General features: G+C 35.3%; 3 protein-coding genes across 3 annotated transcripts in view; 2 read left to right on the top strand and 1 right to left on the bottom strand.

Moving 5' to 3' along the window:
- Window positions 1-5,107: 5,107 nt before the first annotated feature.
- LOC111458065 (mini-ribonuclease 3) lies at window positions 5,108-8,812 on the bottom strand. The gene is made up of 7 exons (XM_023100566.1): window positions 8,560-8,812; window positions 7,486-7,619; window positions 7,207-7,296; window positions 6,195-6,247; window positions 5,899-6,004; window positions 5,702-5,807; window positions 5,108-5,530 (listed from the first exon to the last, which is right to left on the bottom strand). Exons 1-7 carry the CDS (start codon window positions 8,786-8,788, stop codon window positions 5,490-5,492), a joined length of 759 nt encoding a protein of 252 aa, XP_022956334.1. The 5' UTR covers window positions 8,789-8,812; the 3' UTR covers window positions 5,108-5,489.
- A 461-nt stretch (window positions 8,813-9,273) lies between these two features.
- Window positions 9,274-16,680, top strand: LOC111458063 (DEAD-box ATP-dependent RNA helicase 20). The gene is made up of 10 exons (XM_023100564.1): window positions 9,274-9,465; window positions 12,002-12,267; window positions 12,479-12,658; window positions 12,752-12,913; window positions 13,148-13,302; window positions 13,971-14,063; window positions 14,330-14,415; window positions 14,532-14,758; window positions 15,852-16,085; window positions 16,279-16,680. Exons 1-10 carry the CDS (start codon window positions 9,410-9,412, stop codon window positions 16,326-16,328), a joined length of 1,509 nt encoding a protein of 502 aa, XP_022956332.1. The 5' UTR covers window positions 9,274-9,409; the 3' UTR covers window positions 16,329-16,680.
- Window positions 16,681-20,976: 4,296 nt separating this feature from the next.
- Window positions 20,977-21,396, top strand: part of LOC111458064 (3-epi-6-deoxocathasterone 23-monooxygenase) — a 5,707-nt gene continuing 5,287 nt past the window's right edge. The window contains exon 1 of the mRNA XM_023100565.1: window positions 20,977-21,185. Within this exon, the coding sequence (XP_022956333.1) occupies window positions 20,977-21,185 (209 nt within the window). The remainder of the gene's footprint in view (window positions 21,186-21,396) is intronic.

Raw genomic sequence — 21,396 nt, 5'->3', positions numbered from 1 at the left:
ACCGTAACTTTTATTCATGAATTACATTATCTAATCTCCCAATCACACTATTTAATTAATATCACTTTTGACGGATATGGATTAGATTAGCTTGATCATTTGAACAATTCAAATAAAGTTTATAATCCAACTTAATCTTTTATTTTTAATATTACAAACAAAAAACGGTCACCAGAGAAAAAAATTCTAACCCAATTCAATCTCTATGGTTTTGATTAGGCAGTATGATCAAATCATGTTATCAGATCATATGAATATTCTATTTTTTTACTCGATCTCATAAATTTTAATATTTTAGAAAATTATTTGTATTTTTTTATTTTTGTTTTCATATTTATATATTAATCACAAATAGGGAGGGTGTGAGTGAATTACAATGGTTTAGGTGGGAGCACGCCCATACGTCAATCCCATCATTATCAAACACCTAATTTTATTTAATATATTTCCAAGCCAGCTCATTTTTAAAATAATTATAAAGAAAGAAAAAAAAAACAAAAAAAAAAAGCCTAAATTAAAAAAAAAATGTACTTTATGTGGTCCCCACAAGCCCATGGGCCGTGAAAATTCCTCCATCTTCGTCTCTTGGACTTTTATAGCCTCAATCCATTTCCAAATTGCTCCGTCATCCTCAATTCAATTTATAAATTAATTATTACATAAATTTTAAAGTTTAGAAATCAAAATAAAAAATATTACAAAAATTAAGGGATCAAAATGAAATAAATTTAAAATTTAAAAGCTTATGCTAAAAATAATTGTAACAATAATTTTGATACCTAACTTGATTATTAGGCTAGTTGAAAATTACACATCAGCATGGAAAAAGTGGATGGGTGTCACACATCAGCAAGAAATGTGGGGTCCAAAGTGCAATAATGTAAACAGATCAGCATGACACATCAGCAAAAAAAAGGCTGATTTAGTGGTGAATCAAGAGAGGAAAGGGCTTATCTTGTTCCTGTTTGGCTATGTATGGATGAGTTTGCCACACACACCCAAAACTTAGAGTAGCCATTGCAGTCCCCATCTCATAAATTTACCACTAGGATTGAGTGGGCCCTCTTTTATGTGGGCTCAGCTCTAGGCCCATCTTCGGTATTTCTTCAGAATAATAATATTATTTAAATATCTGCTTATGGTCGACTAAATGTCTGTCTTGAAATTTTGATAAAAAAGACGGTTGAATTATACTTCTAATCATGAGATGACTTATTGTACCGACAAACCAAGACGAATACGTAAGAAAGAGAAAGAGCTGATCAGTGAAATATCGATGGTGTACGTAAGCGAGTTTTGGACGATTATGGTAAAGCTATATTAATTTGGTATCTTAGCGTTACTTTATTTTTAAAATATTTATTCTATTCATTCTATATAATAATGATGGTTAGATTGTCATAATCAAATTTTATTTTATTTTTCTAAAAAAACAAGAGGGGAGATTTGATTCCATATCATCTCTAATACAAAATTATGCACATTTAACAAAGGACACGAGTACTTATAATATTAAAAATAAAGGTTATTAGCATTTTATTAAATATAAAATTAAATTTTGTATATAATAAGAAAAACTTTCAATTTTTTTTTTTATATATTATATTTGTAAATATTTAATACGTCTGACCTAATAATTCGAACAATTCGAACTACTCAACCCGAATCATAAAAATTGGAATGCGTTAAAATTTTAGAAAATCCAAACTTCTGCTCGTTTTTGCATGTTAGATTGACAGCCAATATAAGGCTGACAACTCAATCCAACTCAACTCTACTTTAAAGTTTGTTGTAAATATTAAGACCATATAAATGAAAAGTGAATGTTTTTTGAATTTTATGAAATTTTAGTTATTAATATGACTGGTAGGGTAGATAAGTAAAATTTTGACTGACTCAACCTAACCAACCAAAAAATAGAGGGTTGGGTTAGGTTGTAAAGGGTTGTGAACCCTATTCGATATCGGATAGCCGATCTGACCAACCTAAAATTTTTTATTAGTCTAAAAAATTTTATAACCCAACCCAACTCGTGTACACTCCTTACCCAACTAATGGCCAAATCACTGACTCGTGTATTATTATTATTATTTTATTTTACTACAAATCACTAACTTTGATAATCTCAACCAACTTCATTGATTAGCCAAAAGAAATATAAAAACAAACCAATTAGAAAAAGAGGATGAGAAGAAGAAAAAAAAAAGTTGGTTTAGATGTCAATTAGTAAGAAGTAGTTTTATTTTTTTAAAAAAATTAATGATGAATTAAGAGTGTTTTATTTAAGTTATCCATAACCACAAGTAATCAATGGGTACACGTAAGTTGACTCCTACTCCACCATAGGAAAAAAAAAATCATTTCCATTTTGAAAATAATCAAATCAATCACTTTAATGGTTTTGATGAAATTTAAATAAATAAATAAAGTTTTTTTTCTATTTTATTTTTGTTGAATTGACATTTGGTTCTGATAGCAATGTGTAATTGCTACGAAAGAATCTTATCCAAATTGCTAGAAAGAGATTGGTATTGAGTTTTTTTTATCGAACTTCTTGTATGTAATGATTAAAAGTGAAGTAGTTTCAGGTACGTAATGAAAACGAGTTACGTAGTAAGTTCATTGATGTTGATTAGTTAAAATTTACTTAATACAGCCCTAAAGCATTCTCGAACATGTCCTTAGTTTATCAAAAAACGAAATTTGAGTAGATAAAATTCACCAATAATTCTTCAAACTTGAGAGAACTGTAGGGTAGAAAGTTGATATGAATTTAAAATACGTTTGTTAAGTTCTTGATAGATTAAAAGGTAATGCAATCGACGTTCTTCGTGGGGGCCAAAGCTTTAGCCACTTAGAACTATGGCAGACCATATCTCCACCACAGACGTTTGAAAAAGAAAAAAAGGGTTGTGGAGTTTGCACTTGCGGCTTCATGTTATCCAACGAACCATTTGATTTTTGTGTCAAAAAGTGGATTGAAAGTAAGATAAGAGAAGGGTGTGATGGGCTCACTATTGTAGGGGATGAGGATGACACACAATGTTTATCCATGTTTGAACATAACATGAGTGGCCTCTTTTCAACGCATGCTTAGAGCCCTATAAACGAGACAATGAATTCTAATCCATTTTGTCATAGTTTTGATACGATAGGACAATTTTATTAATCTTGTTCAATGTTTTTGTACCGAAACAAAACAACAAAGCAATCTGGTTACGGATAAAAAGAAGAAGTCGGTACAAAAGGGAGACAAATGGGCGTTTGAAAAATCATTCCAAATACTTTTTTCAGGAAGAGGAGGATATTTTAAATCTTCGAAATTGTTGTTTTCTTTTTTAAACATGAAACAAGGAATTTACCAAATGAACGACACCGACACATAGCTTGAGGATGTACGTGCAAGTTAACGTCGAAGAAAACACGATCTCCTAATAACCCTGATGTATCAAGAGCCCAACGGAGCATGAAAAAGGTTTGAACTCAAGTTGTGAGATCCCACATCGATTGGAGAAGGGAACGAAGCATCATTCCTTATAAGGGTGTGGAAACCTCTCCCTAGTAGAGATATTTTATAACTGTGAGGCTGATGGTAATACATAATAGATCAAAGCAGACAATATCTGTTAGCGGTGGGCTTGAACGGTCACAAATAGTATCAGAGCCAGACACTGGGTGGTGTGCCAACAAGGACGATGGTCCCACATCAGTTGGAGAGTGAAACAAAACATTTCTTATAAGGGTGTGGAAATCTCTCTCTAGTAGACACATTTTGAAACCGTGAGGATGATGGTGATATATAATAGACACTGGGTGGTGCACTAGCAAGTACGTTAGGGTCTCCAAGAGAGGTGGACTGTGAAATCTCACATCAGTTAGAGAGGGAACAAAACATTTCTTATATGAATGTGGAAATCTCTCCCTAGTAAATGCGTTTTAAAACTGTGAGATTGAATATGTAACGGGCGGAGGAAGGTTAGACAAATCCAATTTGAATTTTGCTATCTCTATCGTGAGGAAGAGAAACGTATGAATTAGAGGGCTGGGTAAGAGTTACCCATGAAATTGGGATGGGAATGCCACACACTCAAGAGAGGAGGCGTTCATCTTTGAATGAAGAAGGCCATATCCATAACTCTTGGTTAATGTTGGGCCTACTTGACTCATCAGATCAGAGCCACCAGACAAACCGACCTTTTTCCATATCAGTTTCAGTCATCATCTTCCCTTTTATCACTGAAAAGTGTTATCTTCTTTATGATATTGACTTCAGAAACTTCAAGAACTATATCAGATTCCTGAAGAGCTCATCCAAAAGATTTCATGTGGTGGGTTTCTCCTGATTTCATTTGTTGTCTGTTCAGACCAGCTTGGGCTTCTCACTCCTAATACGGCCATTTGGCCTCAATTAATGGCAATTGGCCTTATGAAACGACAGTCCACGCCCAAGTCCACCGCCAGCAGATATAATCTTTGTTAGGCTTTCCCTTTAAGGTTTTAGAACGCGGAAGTTATTTCCACACCCTTATAAAAATGTTTCATTCCCCTCTCCAATCGACGTGGAATCTCACAATCCACCCATTTCGAGGCCTAACATCCTTTTTCCATAGCCCAAGCCTACCGCGTAGATATTGTACTTTTTGGGTTTTCCCTTTCGGACCTTCCTCTCAAGATTTTAAAAGTATCTACTGGAGAGATATGATGTGAGCTCTCACATGTATTATTTGAATGAGAATAATAGGAACACCAAGGTTAAAAGGGGAAAAAGGGCTATGAAAAGGAGACTCTGTTTAGTTTAGTATGTGAGTTTTAGAATTCCAAGCTAAAAATTCGTTAATTGTACGAGTAACATGAGCCCAGTCTTACGAACTCACGTCTTATACGACACTAAGTTTTATAAATCATAAACCCATGCTGTAAGATCCCATATCGGTTGGGGAAGAGAACAAAACACCCTTTATAAGAGTGTGGAAACCTCTCCCTAGCAGCGTTTTACAAAATTTGAGGGGAAGCCCGAAAGGGAAAGCCCAAAGAAGACAATATCTACTACCAGTGGGCTTGGGCCATTACACACGTAGACCAAACCGAGGGAATCGTGGCCTAAATATACAATCCGAACACAAACACAGACTACCTCCCATTGAGCTAAAGATCTCCTATAAGGTATCTCTATTACAATGCAATGTTACCACAGAGAGCATCATCTGAATACAACATGGTAAGTGGGAAGTGGTAACAGAGTTTCACAGAATAATGTACACAACTCCCACAAAGTACAAGGAGGAGATAACTAAGAACCAAAAATGTCAACTAAACATGCTTATTTGTACAAAACTTTATGTATGGGAAAGAAGGACGTACGATGTACAGAGAGCATGCAGAGCGAGTAGCCACAAAATCCGATTTCTGATCAATTGTGAAGACATCAATTGACTAACCCGTTTTGAAGTATCAGCGCGGTAGCAGCATGGTGGCTTACTCAACGATGATCAGGTTTCGTCTTCGTCACCTGACTTGCTTGGTTGGTCACCTAGTGGAAAGGATGATGGGAGTTCATATTGGAAAGGATCAAAATGAATGCAAATGAGAATGAATAATGTCTAGAACAAATGATCTCGGATAGCACATGATCATTTTTTATAAGAAACCACGCTTTCGTTGAAAAAAGGAAAGGGATTGCAATTCTTATAACTAAACTTACTATTTGATTCCTCTGGAATCAATTGCAAGGACGAATCAGTCGAGAAGCCGAGCTTTTTCATGATTTCATCCAACCGTTCCACGTTGTTCAGGTAAAGGTAACCGATCTACAGAAAATATAAACAATAAGTTTCGGGCATTTGGTTCGATGAAATCGCGATATTGATTCAAACGTGCAAGAAGTTAAAGGAAACTGACTAAGGTTTCTAGTGAAGATGCTCTGTTATAAACTGCAGCACCAGCACGTTTTTTTGTACGTGTTTTAGAGGACGAACCAACGTTTTTTCCCCATCGAAGGATGTCCCTACATTAACGTATATCAGATTCAACAAATCAGGATTCGGGGGGAAACGTTCATGGTTACCGCGAACACACGAATGAGGATTAAAGGGGCAATTAAAATCTTCGCTTCTCATCGACAAAGAGTTTTATGCATATGCATTAAAGTAGGAAATGAAGAAAACATATGAAATGATTAAATACTTATAACTGACCTCTCTGCCTCTGTTAAGAAATTATCATTTAGAAGCTTCTGGAGAAGAACATCCTGAAATATAACAAAATCAACCTGAGTATAAAAGTCTTCTACCTTGTATTAATAAGAGGAAATGACAGTTTGTGTTCGATTTCACGTCGGTTGGAGAGGGGAATGAAACATTGCTTATAAGGGTGTGAAAACCTCTCCCTAGTGGACGCGTTTTAAAACTTTGAGGGGAAGCCGGAAAGGGAAAGCTCAAAGAGGACAATATCAGCTAGCGGTGGGCTTGGGATGTTACAACTGGTATCAGAGCTAGACATTGAACGATGTGTTAGCAAGGACGCTGGAGAGGGAACGAAACATTGGTTGGAGAGGGAACGAAACATTACTTATAAAGGTGTGGAAACCTCTCCCTAGTGGACGCGTTCTAAAACCTTGAGAGGAAGTCCGAAAGGGAAAGCCCAAAGAGGACAATATCTGCCGGTGGTGGGCTTGGGTTGTTACAAATGGTATCAAAGTCAGCACTAGACGATGTACTAGCGATGACGCTGGGCCCCCAAGGGGGTTGGATCGTGAGATCCCACAACGGTTGGAGAAGGGAACAAAACATTACTTATAAGAGGTGTGGAAACTTCTGCCTAGTGGACGTGTTTTAAAACTTTGAGAGGAAGCCCGAAAGGGAAAGCTCAAAGACGACAATATCTGCTAGCAGAGGGCTTGGGCTATTACAAATGGTATCAAAGCCAGACACCGGACGATGTACCAGCGAGGACGTTGGGCCCCCAAAGGGGTTGGATTGTGAGATTCCACATAGGTTGGAAAAGGGAACGAAACATTACTTATAAGGGTGTGGAAACCTCTCCCTAGTGGACGTGTTTTAAAATCTTAAGGGGAAGCCCGAAAGGGAAAGCCCAAAGAAGACAATTTTTGCTAGAAGTAGCCTTACTGTTTATGAAGACGGAAATTGTACATTGTTAGGAAACAATTTATTCAATTCAAGCATTAAATTGAGCAAGACTTTGACATACTTGTGCTTCACAACGTACAACAGCCATAACACGGTCATTGTATTCTTCGATATTCAACGTCGGGAATAGAAAGTGCCTGCGAGCATATAGCTGCATATTTCAGAAACGGTCAGGGTAAGCCATACAGGAAAACCAAACTTCACAGTTTCATAAACTAAATCATTATAGGCATGAAAATTGCAACCCATTTGATATAGCGGTTCGAAACTCTGGACATTAGAAGCAATCATAACATTCGAAAACAACATCAATACTAAGAAGTTCGAGTCGGAAATGCACCTCATAGATGCAATCACCCATGTATGCTAGTGAAGCTGCATTGAACACGGATCGGGGTTTCTGCACCTTCGGCGGATTTGGCAACCACTGCTCATATCCCAAATAGAGACCATCTGGTTCCACTGATTTGCTGCCTAAAAGTAAAAACAATCGAAAATGATTAACAAATCTCACATTACATGAAAACATCTCAAAGTTGAAACAATAACAATGAAAGTCCTTTGACTAAAATCTTCTAAGCTCGTTTCCATTGTGCCTTATCTACCACCAATACTCTTACTAATGTTGATTAGCTTAAGAACATCTTGAATGTGTTATAAAACATAACACGCCCTCATTAGAAAAATGAAAAGAAATCAAGCGAAGTTTCCAAGAAATTGAACTTTTCTAATCCTTGTTAGGGATCACGAACCTCCATAACAGTATGATATTATCCAATAGAGGTAGTGTTCCTTGCTTATAAACCCATGACCAACCCCTTAATTAGCCAATGTGGGACTCCTCTCCTCACAATCCTCAACAATCCTCCCCTCGAATAAAGTACACCATAGAACCTCCCTTGAGACCTATGTAGCCCTCGAACAGTCTCACCTTAATCGAGGCTCGACTCTTTTCTCTAAAACCCTCGAACAAAGTACACCTTTTGTTTGATACTTGAGTCACTTTTGACTACACCTTCTAGGCTCACTATTTCTTTGTTCGACGTTTCAGGATTCTATTGACATGGCTAACTTAAGGACATGGCTCTGGTACCATGTTAGGAATCACGAACCTCCCTAATAGTATGTATTATCAACTTTGAGTATAAGCTCCAATGGCTTTGCTTTTTATTTCCCTATAAACTCATAACCAACCAACAATCCTTTTTCAATTTCCATTTTTCTCGGTCGCACTGCATCCATTTTTTCTATAACGCCACCCGACAGACATCGAGTTCAATTACCATTACCCAACGAAACCCAACCTGACTAACAAATTCAAATACTCCCATCAACCAGACAGAAGAAACCTCAAATTTCCCGACAGAAAATCGAAAAACCATTGAAGAAATCAGAAACCTATGCATGAATTTACCTTCATTTGAGCCGGGACTGCGACGCTTGAGAAGGTCGGAGACAATTTGGTTCGTTCGAATGTTCGTTGCGGTTAAGGTAGCATTTCCAGTGGATTGGGAGGTCGGCGAGACAGATAGAGATTTGGGTTTCTTGTTGGGGTTTCTTGACGCATTAGGATTGTACGTAAGCCTCTGTTGAGTGTCCCATGAAGCAACAATGCTCGTCGAAGTCGCCGTTAAAGTTGGCATTTTTTTATCTCCTTGAGAATCAGAGTGTAGGTTTCAGAGAGGTTTAAGCACTGCTGCTGTTAAAGGGCCTAATGGGCTCAATTACTTGCAAAGTGGGCCTATGGTTAAAGGCTCATAAAGCTTTACAACCGGGCCTCTGTTAAAGGCCCACATAATTATCTTTTTAAATAAAAAATTCAAATATATTAATTTTTACCAACACAAATATTTTATTCTCGAGCTATTTTAAAATTTCCCGAGAAAATTTACCTTCAATGGATCTAAGGCTGTATGTGCATAACAATATTTAAATTATTAAAATAATTAATTTTGTAATATATAAATTTGAAAGTTTTGAGTAAATAGAACTATATGTTACCGTTGATGGATTGTTTTTGGTTTTTTTATTTAATATTAAAACTGAAAAATAAAATCTGATTAATACGAGAGACACCGCCATAGTACGTGTCGCCGTTTAATAGGTGCTGTGAGCCAAAAAAGAAAAGTGTAGCCGTACGATTAGCAAGCCTCGATCGAGCGAAGGGCAGATAAGAGTCCTCCCCGTTGTTAGTTTTCTCGCCTTTACCGAACAGAGGCAGCTTCTAAAACCCTTCCCACTTCTTTCCGGCGAGTTCCGGCGCCATGAGTCGCTACGACAGCCGCTCCTCCGATCCCACTTCTTACCGCGACCGTAGAAGGTAACTCTAACTTACTCCTTTTCCTGTCTACGCATTCGAATGTGGGCTTTGGTTTCTGTTGCTATGGATTTTAAGCTTTATAATGCACCTAGGTTTTGCGAGCTTGCTTAATTTTGACGACGATGAGGGCTTTCTCATTTTGAGTAATGGTAGCTGGTTGAATAGTATACCGATTACGGATGCAGTTATTTTTGTTTAGGTTTTTTTTTGTTCCCTAGTGGAAAAATTGGGTAATCCAGAAACATCCACTGGAATTAATTACAGAAGATGTGTTGTTATTATAAAGGATTCTGGTGATGTACTCCAAGCTGTTGCCAAAACTTTAGCTAGTGAGTGTAGTGCCAATATTTCTTGCAAATGTTATGTGTCCAAAACAGATTCTACTGTTTCGCTCTACCCAGAACTTCTAAAGGAAGGATTAAACCATATTTCAACAAGTCTTTGATTTCGTTCTAAGCCTGTGACTGCCTAATACTCATTAGTTGAGTTTAAGAGCTGCTTTTGGTTTATAAAACGGAGTTTTCCGCCTCCACATCTTATTTGGAGTTTGAATGTATTTGGGTAATTATTTATAAATCTTGTTTCTCTTGTTTTATGTTCATTGATCAGTTGGGTTTCTATTTGTTATTTTTCTAAATTAATAATCTTAGTCATATATTTTCCAAATGTATGGTTTAGTGAATAGGAAGTTTAAGTAATACGAAGGAACTTGATTAATCTTTAGAAGTACGTTTGTAAAAGGATTAAAGAAAAACCGTCATGCCGAAAGCACACTTGGATAAGGTCATGAGAGGTTTTTAATGGGAGGAGGTGGAGGAGAGAAGTGGGACTCATTTAGTGAGTTGGAGCTGTAAAAATTTGTATTGTGGAAGGTGGTTTAAGCACAAGCATTTTGTGCAAAAAAAAAAAAAAGAAAATGTAGCATTTCTCTTAAAATAGCTGTGATGATCTCGGTTTAGTTTCTAAGAACACCTTTAGGAACCCATGGAAAGCAATCTCTTCCTACCTTTAGAGTTTTGTTCTTTTATTACCTTTTATGTAGGAGATCATGGTTGTGTCATGTTCTGAGAGGATCTTTAAACCTGTTTCTTTAACTTTCTTCTTTGTACTCCAACTTTCTCAAGAACTTTCTGGTCTCGTTGGTCTTTTGTTCACAGCGAGGGAGGGTCAAACCTTTTGATATATTGTTTATGGCCTTCCTTAATAGGAGCTAGCTTCTATTTTGTCTTAACTTCAGCCAATTGTTCTGTTCCCCTAGATATAGAGACCAACGTTAATGACCTTTGAAATCAAAGATCTCTCTTGTAACTTGTAAGTCATTGTTTCTTTACTTGGTTTTTTCTTCAGCCCCTTCACATTTTTTCACTATCTTTTCTTCTCCTTATGTTTTTTTTTTTGGATCAATAACAAATTTCATTGATGCATAAGAATTTACAAAATTAAGGCATCGGTCCAAACCTTAAGGAGTTACAAAAGAGTCCTTATGAAAATTCAAATTTCGAAGATTTTTTTTTTCTTTGATAGTTGCCTTAGGATATATCAATAGAACTGAATTGGTATTATGTAAAAAACCTTCTCTCATGTTTAGTCTTGAACTGAAGTGTTTATGTTGGGGGAAATTTTTTTTAATCAAATATTGTGGTTGTGCCTTTTTATTGCCTCTTCCCTCCAATCATTCGCTTGCTCATTTAATATTTGTTATTCTTTTCTCACAAACCAAAGATTTGAGTTCGCAACACATGCCCCAAGCTTCTTTGCTTTCCTCTCGAACCGATGACCACAAAGCATATGAAGCACATTATCTTCCAACACATATCGAAGGTTCCTAGATAGACCAAAGATTTGGAAAAGAGAGCGCCATAATTCCTTTTTGTGAGGAAGTGAAGAAGTAGATACCCAAAAATTCGCCAACTCCCAAGTTGAGATAAACAGATTTTAAGCCATTATTGGACATCTCCTTTGAAGTCTATTTGATGTATTTAGAACTTCAAAAAAGCTGAAGAAACAATTACTTCAATTTTTCTAGAATATTTCCCGTTCCAAAATTTCCTTTGAAAAATCTGAATCAAAGAGACTTCAACCTAAGTTTTATGCAGAAACAGGGATTTGACTGTAAAGAAGCTTGAAAAACTAAGATCCCTAGTCCTCTCACCATTTTTTCCCCACCTTGAATATTTTCCAGCAGCTTCAAAAGATCAGTAGACATCTTAACGTCAATCTTCTCCATGTTTCTCCTAGCCAGAAAAGGCCAACTCTTTACAAAATCACCTATCTGTTTTGGTTCCACAATTGATAGAGAGTATTGCCTTTCAACTTACAAATCTATGAAGTTATTAAAATATGATTACTCATACTGATCTTTTAACTTAGCCTGTTTATATGTTTTCTTTTTGTGATTGCAGCTCTGTATTCTTTTTGGAAAAATGATGTTATTGTCTTCCCGATACTTCTTAGGATAAACTGCATTGGTGGTTCTTTATTTGTTTTCTTAAATAATGGGGCTTCCTCTCTCAACATGTTTTTTGGGCTGCTGCAGTGATTCAGGTTTTGGTGGCTCTACAGGCTATAGCAGTTCAGTTCAATCCTCCTCTAGCAAGAGTGACCATTATGCTTCTGAGGCCCCTAGAAAGGTGGATTTGGATGGATTGCCTCATTTTGAGAAGAACTTCTACATTGAGGCACCATCAGTGGCTGCAATGACAGAGAGAGAGGTTGACGAGTATCGGCAAAGGAGGGAGATTACTGTAGAAGGTCGTGATGTTCCCAAACCAGTCAAGTCTTTCCGTGATGTTGGGTTTCCTGGTACTTTTCTTGAGAACTTTTATCTTTACGAACTAAACTTTGACTTCTCATATTATCGTTCAACAGTTCTGTCACATTCCACGCATTATTGATCATATTTTAAAGTTTAAGCATTATTCTTTTATGAATGGAGTTAGTTAATGCCTAGTTGTTCAATTTTCTTTATAATTAATGCATGGGAAAAATTTGAACATTTTAATATGTGTATCAGATTATGTCATGCAAGAAATTTCCAAAGCTGGCTTCACTGAACCTACTCCTATTCAATCACAAGGATGGCCAATGGCACTCAAAGGTCGAGACCTCATTGGTATTGCTGAAACTGGGTCCGGGAAGACACTTGCATACCTTTTGCCTGCAATTGTACATGTCAATGCACAGCCAATCCTTTGTAAGGAGATAGTGTGCAAAGTATAAAATGTCTTATAGTGGTCATATGTTCAAATCGACTGATTTCTTATCTTCATTTTATAACATTTCTCAGCTCCTGGAGATGGTCCCATTGTGTTAGTTCTAGCTCCTACTCGTGAACTTGCCGTTCAAATACAACAAGAAGCTACAAAATTTGGTGCATCATCAAAGATTAAGAACACATGCATATATGGTGGCGTTCCCAAGGGGCCTCAAGTGCGTGATCTTCAGAAAGGTAAATGGTAAATTGAGTTCAAGATGTCCATACTCTTATCCTAACCAAGGTTTGAGGTGTCAATTAACAGTTTCTTCTTACGTCCATTGTCGACAAATTGAATATCCTTCCGCACCTTGATTTTTATGATTACTGCCTACCTAGTGTGATTATTTCTTCTGTTTTTTTCCTTCTCTTCAATATTGATGTTTATGATAGAAAGGCTGACGACACCTCTTAAAATAAAAAATTCAGGAGTTGAAATTGTAATTGCTACACCGGGAAGGTTGATTGATATGATGGAGTCACATCATACAAACTTGCGAAGGGTTACATACCTTGTACTGGATGAGGCTGATCGGATGCTGGATATGGGATTTGACCCTCAAATACGAAAAATTGTTTCACAGGTTTAAGTTCTTGTACTCTACATTGTAATTGCATTACTGTCATTATTTTATGTATTTATTATTTTCATAGGTTTGGTAGATCTAAAGTTAAAGTTTCAGTGAATATTAAGTAAAAATGGTATCTTTCTGGTAGTGTGGTACCTCTGGTTCCAAAACCTCAGTTTTGAGCCTTTATAGTTAAAGTTTCAGTTTATTTATTTATTTATTTTTTGGCTTTTATAGTTCACTGCAATTGTCTGTTGCTTGTTGTTCAATATATATTCTAATGATTTCATCCAGCCTGTTGGTCGTTTTGTTTGTTCTAAGAGACGAGGAGATTCATTCAAAAGTGGTAAACCAAAGATTTCGACTGTTGATTTTCATTAAAAAAAATTTATTAGTAGTAACGTTTTTCATCTCAGTTCCTTTGCGACATAAGTTGAATGATTTCCTGGAATTAAATTCTGTATGATAAATTTGCAGACTCTAAATCAATCGGCTGTTCAGAAAATTTGTTAAAACTAAATTGTATTTTCTTGGCTTCTGATGCAGTCCTGGTTGATAGCCAGCTTTTGAGCCAGGCATTTATGTGTTTTTGGTGGCTTTACTTGTGCTCATTTTTTATGAAATTTGATTGTGTTGTGCGTAATTGTTAAAATTTCTTAAATGCTATCTTATTTTCAAAACAGATTCGGCCCGATAGACAAACTTTGTACTGGAGTGCTACCTGGCCTAAAGAAGTTGAACAATTGGCCAGGAAGTTTCTCTACAATCCATACAAGGTAAAGACACTTTAACTCATGCATCCCTTTTAAGAGACATAAATGTGCAAGACTTACCTTGTACTTTTCTATGAAAGAAATGAGGTTCATTTATTTTTACATCTTTATTACATAAAGAATTCCACCAAGTGGATGTTAATTGCAAGATTTTTTTTCCGAAATATAGATCTATTAGTTTTTTTTTTTCTCTTGTGGGGAGTGTAGGATGTTGTCTTTAGCATTCGTTATTATGTTATTGACCTTTTTTCTATAATAAATTTCCACAGGTCATCATCGGTTCTCCTGATCTAAAAGCTAATCATGCCATACGCCAACATGTTGATATTGTCTCTGAAAATCAGAAATATAACAAGTGAGAGTAGTGTGTGTGATCGTTTTTCTTTCACTTTTTCCTCCTTGAGAGTATCATAATTCCCCAAAAGCCCGTCAGGGTATGATGAGAGTAACGGGTACTGACTAGTTTTCCAGATTGGTGAAATTGCTAGAGGATATCATGGATGGGAGTCGAATCCTGATCTTTATGGATACGAAGAAAGGATGTGATCAAATTACCCGACAGCTTCGCATGGATGGTTGGCCTGCACTTTCAATTCATGGTGATAAGAGTCAAGCAGAAAGGGATTGGGTTCTCTCAGAATTTAGGTCTGGCAAGAGTCCTATAATGACGGCTACAGATGTTGCTGCTCGTGGTTTAGGTATGTCTTGTATATGAAAATTGTTAGGTATGACATTTTACAGTAGTCATTGAAGATCTGCTCATGCATTTATTTTGAGAAGAAACAGAAATTTCATTCGGAACAATAAGAGCTAAAGACAAGGGACTGAACAAAACTACCCTGAACTTACGACAATGATCCCAATTATCTGCAATCAGAACCAGAGTAATATCTCAAAATAACGAAGAAGTTGAAAACCTGAATGGAAGTGATGAACTACCTAACACTCTGGAATGTGTGCCTTTACCGATCGGACCAAATATCTTGCTGAATATCCATTACGCCCAAATCCCACTATAACTTGGTTTTATGGGTGACTTCGAGAAGATAGAAAATGGTCCATAAGGAGAGGGGACAGTACAATATTTTAATAATTGGCTATGGCCCTCAACCACATGGATATTAAGTATGAATCATTATGGACTCATCAAGGAAGAGGGAAAATGAAACAAACCTATGGATGAAACCGATGTGTATTGATTTCCCTAGGAGATGCTTTGTACATTTTCTTCACCACCTTCATTTTCAAAATCTCGAATAGAAAAAGGAAAAAAAGGCATTTAGATGTAGAAAAAAAAGCAAGAAGGGAAAAGAAAAAGAAGAGCAGGAGAATATCCCAGAAGGGTGTAAAACAAATAGCCAGATGCCAGGACAAGATAGCAGTAGCACGGGAATCTATAAGCCAGATGAAAGTAAGGGTAAGAGAATGAAAAAAAGGAATTTACCCAATCCAATAAATCATCTCAAAAGGTGAAAACACATAAACAATTCATACCCAACAAAGAACTTGATAAAATACGAGAACTTGGGTTGTGGGTACCCTACCAGATGCATCATCTCCCTTCTTGTTTTGTATATGTTGTTCATTAAGTTTGCTCTGTATGAATGGAAAAGAATATACTTGCTTATTAGTAAAGGGCTAAAGGCTTCCAACCCTATTGAATTGCATGGACCAGAATGCATTTGAATAGTATAAGGCACTGGGTGTTGTGTCTCATAAATTTGTAGCTTAAGCTTTTAATGAACTTCTACTGCTTTCTATAGTATTTCTTATAATGTCATTTGATTGCAGACGTGAAGGACGTGAAATATGTTATAAATTATGATTTTCCTGGATCTCTCGAGGATTATGTTCACCGAATTGGTAGAACAGGAAGAGCTGGAGCCAAAGGAACTGCATACACTTTCTTCACCGCTGCTAATGCCAGATTTGCAAAAGAACTTATAGCGATTCTTGAAGAAGCTGGACAGAAGGTAAGTCCTGAACTGGCAGCAATGGGGCGTGGTGCACCTCCTCCTCCCTCAGGTTAGTTTTCTCCAAGGAAGTGAAATCGTGTTCTAGTTCCTATTACTGTCAATACTTCCAGAAATCAATACCAAGGATAAAAGAAAAATAATCTAGAAGCGTGGTCCATACTTGTATTTCTCTGGTGCATGCTCGTTGGAGTTCACAATGAATGTTCTTGAGTTTATCAACATTTCATCCATATGTTGGACAGGTCATGGGGGATTCCGAGATCGTGGAAGGGGCTATGGTGGAGGACGATGATGGAGTTGATTTCCTAAACCTGATGACTTCAGACGATTATTACTCTGCAAGCATGTTTGATATCGGCTACATGCACTGTGTTGCCACTGGAAAAGTAGGTATGCTCAATATTACCAGTTAACCCTTTTGAACAGATCCATCTACTGCCGCTCTGCTAACACATGACAGGAAGAAGGTGAAAGTTCACTGGGATTTTGATGTACAAGAAAGAGTTTCATTTTTTTTCTCAAAAGAAAAATATTCAAGTCGATGTGTATTAAGTAGACAAAATTTCAAATATGCTGCAGTACTGTACTTACGATATTTCTAGTGTGTTAGAAAGTAAATTTCCCAAGTATTTCTGACCTCTCTATGTGACATTGTCAAAGATCTAACAGGGGATAGTATCTTTTATCATTAAGAAAAAGGCAAGAGCTGCCAAAACTGAGGAAACAGCTTAGCTGTAACCCAACATAATCAGTCTCTTATTTACTCTCAAACACACTTTGAAAGAGAGAAATTATGATAAACGTGAAGAAAGATACGAGATAGACATGAGAGCAGGGCCTGTCTGATGCGTGAACTTCTGGTTTCAATGAACTAAAGCTCTGCATTTGGTTGACAAAACATGAATTTGGTCTCCTAAATTCATCATTTTTGTCCGCTTGGAACGGCTGAGGTAAGGTAACATCTCTGTTCACGCCAGTTTCTCCTTGCATATTGTTTTAAATTTTAGTCAGTTCATAAGTTTTCTGCTAGTTACATCGAGGCATATACCTTCATTACGAATCATGGGATATGATGAATAAAATATAGAAGATTTGACTTGAAAAAGTAGCAGCATCGTGTTTATTGAAGAGAAACCAAAAGCAAAGGAGATATTATATTTAGGAGGAAACTTAGTCTGCAAGTGTTGCTTTAACTTCCTTGCTTTGCTCCTGTTGCAGATTTAGTTTCAAGTTAAAGGCTCATTGGAAATTGAAATGTTGATAAACCTTTTACAAAGTTATCATTTAAAAACCAGCCGATCACTTATGAAAGTTGCTTTGAATGCCTTAGATTCATTTTTCAGACAGTGTGGACAGAACATGTCTCGTTTTTTGTTTGGCTAAGATTGCCTAACACCAAAGTGTAAGATTTGTCTAAATTAATAGGTTTTGTTGGGTGTATTTTGGATGATAATTTTTTAAAAGATCTATCGGGTAAAATGAAGCTTAGTGAGATTTTGCATATGACACCAAAAAGGTCTAGGCTTAAGAGCGGTGATGATAGTTTAGTTGTCGAAGAAAATGTTCCGATAAACTTTTATTCACACTTTGTGTTGCTAACCCATGGGAGATAGAGCTAACAGGTGACGGTAAAGGTATCTCCACATTTCTTGTCGTCCTTTGGCATGACTTATAAATTTCAATACTGTCCTTTCTTTTTAACTTATTCTTTGGATACTTTCCTTAAATTAGGAATCCCATGGATGAAGGAAATAGATCTCCGCAAAAGCATGACAACTTTCACTGATAGACAGTCAAATCAAAATCATAGGGCTCAAAATTGTATTGATTCTTTACATAAAGACCATACAAAGTTCATCCCAAAGCTCCAGACTCCTATTGGAGGGCAATAAAGAACTATTTCCTCTAGCATTCTATGAGATTCTCAAAGATATATCAAGAAACTTTTGAAAAGGAAACAAACAAATAAGAGAGAAAAGAGGAGATTGGGCCCAAAGAGTTTGATGACATAATGATGATATGTGCCAAACACAACATACCATTACATTTAGAGAGTTGCATAAACTAACATATCAGCAAGTTAGGCAGTAGCTAAAGGTGTTGAGGTGTAGACACTTATTAAACAAATTGGCAATGAATGAATGTTGGGTCATGAAAGTGAACATAAGTTAAGAAAAGGGTCAAAGGAAAATCTTTGAAAATGTGGAAGAAATGGGTTGGATTCAAAAAGATTTCATGGGCAATGATGAACTCCAAAATTTTAAAAATACCCATTTTTTTAATGTTCCTTAGGGTGGCACATGCAGCCTCTTTGTGGAGTGATGATCAATGGGAAGTTCATATTTAATATTCTAACATGAAGGCACGAGAAGCCGTCCAAGCTGCCACTACAATGGAGTACTTAGCACCAAATGTAACTTTTTTAAGTTTATTTACTCTCTATATCCCTCTTTGGTCCCCCTTTTCAAATGGGTATATGTTAGTTTTTATGTACATAATAATTAGGGATTCATTAACGATAATAAAGGACTTGAGCCGATCATTTTGACCATGTTTTATAAAATGAGTGGGGTTTCTGTTTTAGTGGTCTGAGAAGAAGAAAGGTGAACCTAGAGCTATCAGTGACATCAGCCTTAGAAAATTGATAGACGAGTCTTGCTTTACTGACTTTGCACTAAGTTTGACCTTTCTATGACGGTTTATCTCTTCATGATTCGTCGGCTCTAGTTTAGACTTTCCCACTCAAAGAAGTTCTCGAAAAGCCTGAGTTCAAGTCATGATGACCTACTTAGGTAGAATTTAACATTATTTATGAGTTTTTTAAAGAACCAATTGTAAAAGGTTTTGGTCACTATCCCTTGAGATTACTTGTAAATTAGGGCTTCATTATCGACTAATAAGGATTTTTCTCGAGAGCTCGAGAGAGGGGTTTTTTTTTTGCATGAAGTTGTAAGATTATTGTGTAAGCAACACTAATTAATCAATAATGATAAGATTATCAAAGTTAGATGGTCAAAGATTAATGGAGGGTTAATCAGGTTTTACTTGTTAAACTCATTTTTCTATTAAAACATAAATGCTTAGAGATGTAGGGTTTAATAAATAGGCCTTTATCTTTTATTTGAGCATTGTTATATAAAATAATAATATATTCAAAGAAGTTTTTTCATCCATTAAACGTGTTCTTCATCAAATATTGATCAATGGTTACATCATTCCAACTTTGAAATAAGTACATTACTTTATTGGTAGTTAAATTTTGAAAAATATTTAAAATGTGGGAAATTTTTAATTTCAAATTTAATAGATTCATTCGATGTTTTCAACATTTTTTAAAGTTATTAAATAGGTGAGATGAAAAATTGAATTCTTTTTTTGTTCGATATGTTATTAAATTTTTAATTTTAAATCTAATTAGATTGGTTAATTTATGTTTGTTTCCTCGCGTGACACTAAGTTAATGAATGATATATGAATGAATTAAGACTACATTCGAATGAGAGTGATCTTGAAGATAGGATAACTAAGAACGACTTAAAAGAATTGAAGGTCACTATCTATATCGACAAGGTGCGTCTTACTTCTTGATGGCTCAATCATAAGAATTTCAGGGTTTAGCGTGTTTTACTTTGAACATTTAATTATTTATTTTATTCCTAAATCATTTACTAAAACTTTTAATTTTATTAAAAAAATTAATCTTGGTTTTATTCGCATTATAATAGGAATGTTTCTATTAGGTCACGGGCTGAATTCCTCTATTTTTGGAGAGATTACAGGAGAACATTTAATTATTTATTTTATTTATATTTTATTTTATTTTATTCCTAAATCCCTTCCTAAAACTTTTATAATAAGGAATGTTTTTATTAGGCAATAAATATCTCGTACTAAATCTCTCATCTTTGGAGAGATTACACGAGAACATTTAATTATTTATATTTTTTTTATTATTTTATTTTATTCCTAAATCCCTAGCTAAAACTTTTAATTTATTAAAAAAAATTATTCTTGGTTTTATTCCATTCGTAGGGTTTTAGTATAAAGAAACTAATAGAAAGAAGAAGGTTTCTATTAGGCATGTGTAGGTAAATACCTCGAGAACATTTAATTATTTATTTTATTTTTATTTGATTTTATTTTATTCATTTTATTTCTATTATAATAGAAATGTTTTTATTAAGCAATAAATGTCTCGTAGTAAATCTCTCAATTTTCGAGAAGATTACATGAGAACATTTAATTATTTATTAAGCAATAGTAAATCCCTCAATTTTTTTTGGAAGATTATGTGAGAACATTTAATTATTTATTTTATTTTTATTTTATTTTATTTTATTTTATTCCTAAATTCTCGCTCAAACTTTTAATTTATTCAAAATTATTCTTGATTTTATTCGAAAACAAAGGTTTTAAAGCTTTGATTTCAAAACTTAACTTCTAAATATTTTAAGAGAAAGTGGCCGAAAAAACAAAGAAAATGGTTATCAAAAAATAATAATAATAATCTGTTAAATACAAAAATAAAAATTTAGAAATTTATTAGAAACTTAAAACTATAATTTATATTTAAACAATTTAATAACAAAAACTAAAAACTTAAATTTGTTATTATCTACTCATTCTTCTCCTTTCAATTATTGGACGAGGCCATTACAATATAGCTGTCTCTTATTTTACACCAATACAAATAAAGCGTGTATTTCCGCCTCTTATTTTACACCGATACAAATAAAGTGTGTATCCCCGCCTCGCTCGGCGTAATCGAAACCCATGCAAATTCATATGGCAATAACCAAGAAAAAAAAAAAAAGGCAACCAAAAAAGTTGAAAGAGTGGTAATCATACGAGTCTTCATATTTACATTATAAAAGGTTGAGTATCACTTGCAAATCTCAAACAAATCTATACACAGATCAGCAAAAAATTCATAAAAAAACATGGATTCTTTGTGGATTTTTGTGCAGCTCATCACAGCTGCAGCCTTCATATGTTCCATAATCATTGTAATCCTCAAAGCCTCATCCTCTTCAAAGCCTTCACTTCCTGCTGGCTCGCTCGGCCTCCTCTTCGTTGGCGAAACGCTCCACTTCGTCTCCTCCGCTTACTCTCACCGCCCCGACAGTTTCATGGACACGCGCCGCCTACGGTGAGTTTTGTTGAGATATGATTCAAATATTCAAACTATCAAAATTTTAGGAGATTGTTAGTAGATTTGAATTTATTACTATTTCGGCATAATGGTAAAGAACATGAGAACATGAAATCATGGGATGTTTTTTTAATGGGGTTTTGTGTTTTTTTTTTTTTTTTTTTTTTTTTTTTTTTTTTTTTTTTTTTTTTTTTTTTTTTTTTTTTTT

This window comes from Cucurbita moschata, unplaced genomic scaffold, assembly GCF_002738365.1.
Source record: "Cucurbita moschata cultivar Rifu unplaced genomic scaffold, Cmos_1.0 Cmo_Scf00020, whole genome shotgun sequence".
NCBI classification, from domain to species: Eukaryota; Viridiplantae; Streptophyta; class Magnoliopsida; order Cucurbitales; family Cucurbitaceae; genus Cucurbita; species Cucurbita moschata.
Note: the sequence above shows the minus strand (reverse complement) of the source record. Positions and strands in the feature narration are given on the sequence as shown.

What these genes read in the sequence shown, in the direction of transcription:
- LOC111458063 (XM_023100564.1), top strand. Translation starts at nt 9,410, where the DNA reads ATGAGTCGCTACGACAGCCGCTCCTCCGATCCCACTTCTTACCGCGAC. An exon ending in TACGAAAAATTGTTTCACAG is followed by an intron (nt 13,303 to 13,970) that starts GTTTAAGTTCTT and finishes TTTTCAAAACAG; the next exon opens with ATTCGGCCCGATAGACAAAC. An exon ending in TGTTGCTGCTCGTGGTTTAG is followed by an intron (nt 14,759 to 15,851) that starts GTATGTCTTGTA and finishes ATTTGATTGCAG; the next exon opens with ACGTGAAGGACGTGAAATAT.
- LOC111458065 (XM_023100566.1), bottom strand. Translation starts at nt 8,788, where the DNA reads ATGCCAACTTTAACGGCGACTTCGACGAGCATTGTTGCTTCATGGGAC. An exon ending in TTCTTAACAGAGGCAGAGAG is followed by an intron (nt 6,005 to 6,194) that starts GTCAGTTATAAG and finishes ACGTTAATGTAG; the next exon opens with GGACATCCTTCGATGGGGAA. An exon ending in CATCTTCACTAGAAACCTTA is followed by an intron (nt 5,808 to 5,898) that starts GTCAGTTTCCTT and finishes TATTTTCTGTAG; the next exon opens with ATCGGTTACCTTTACCTGAA.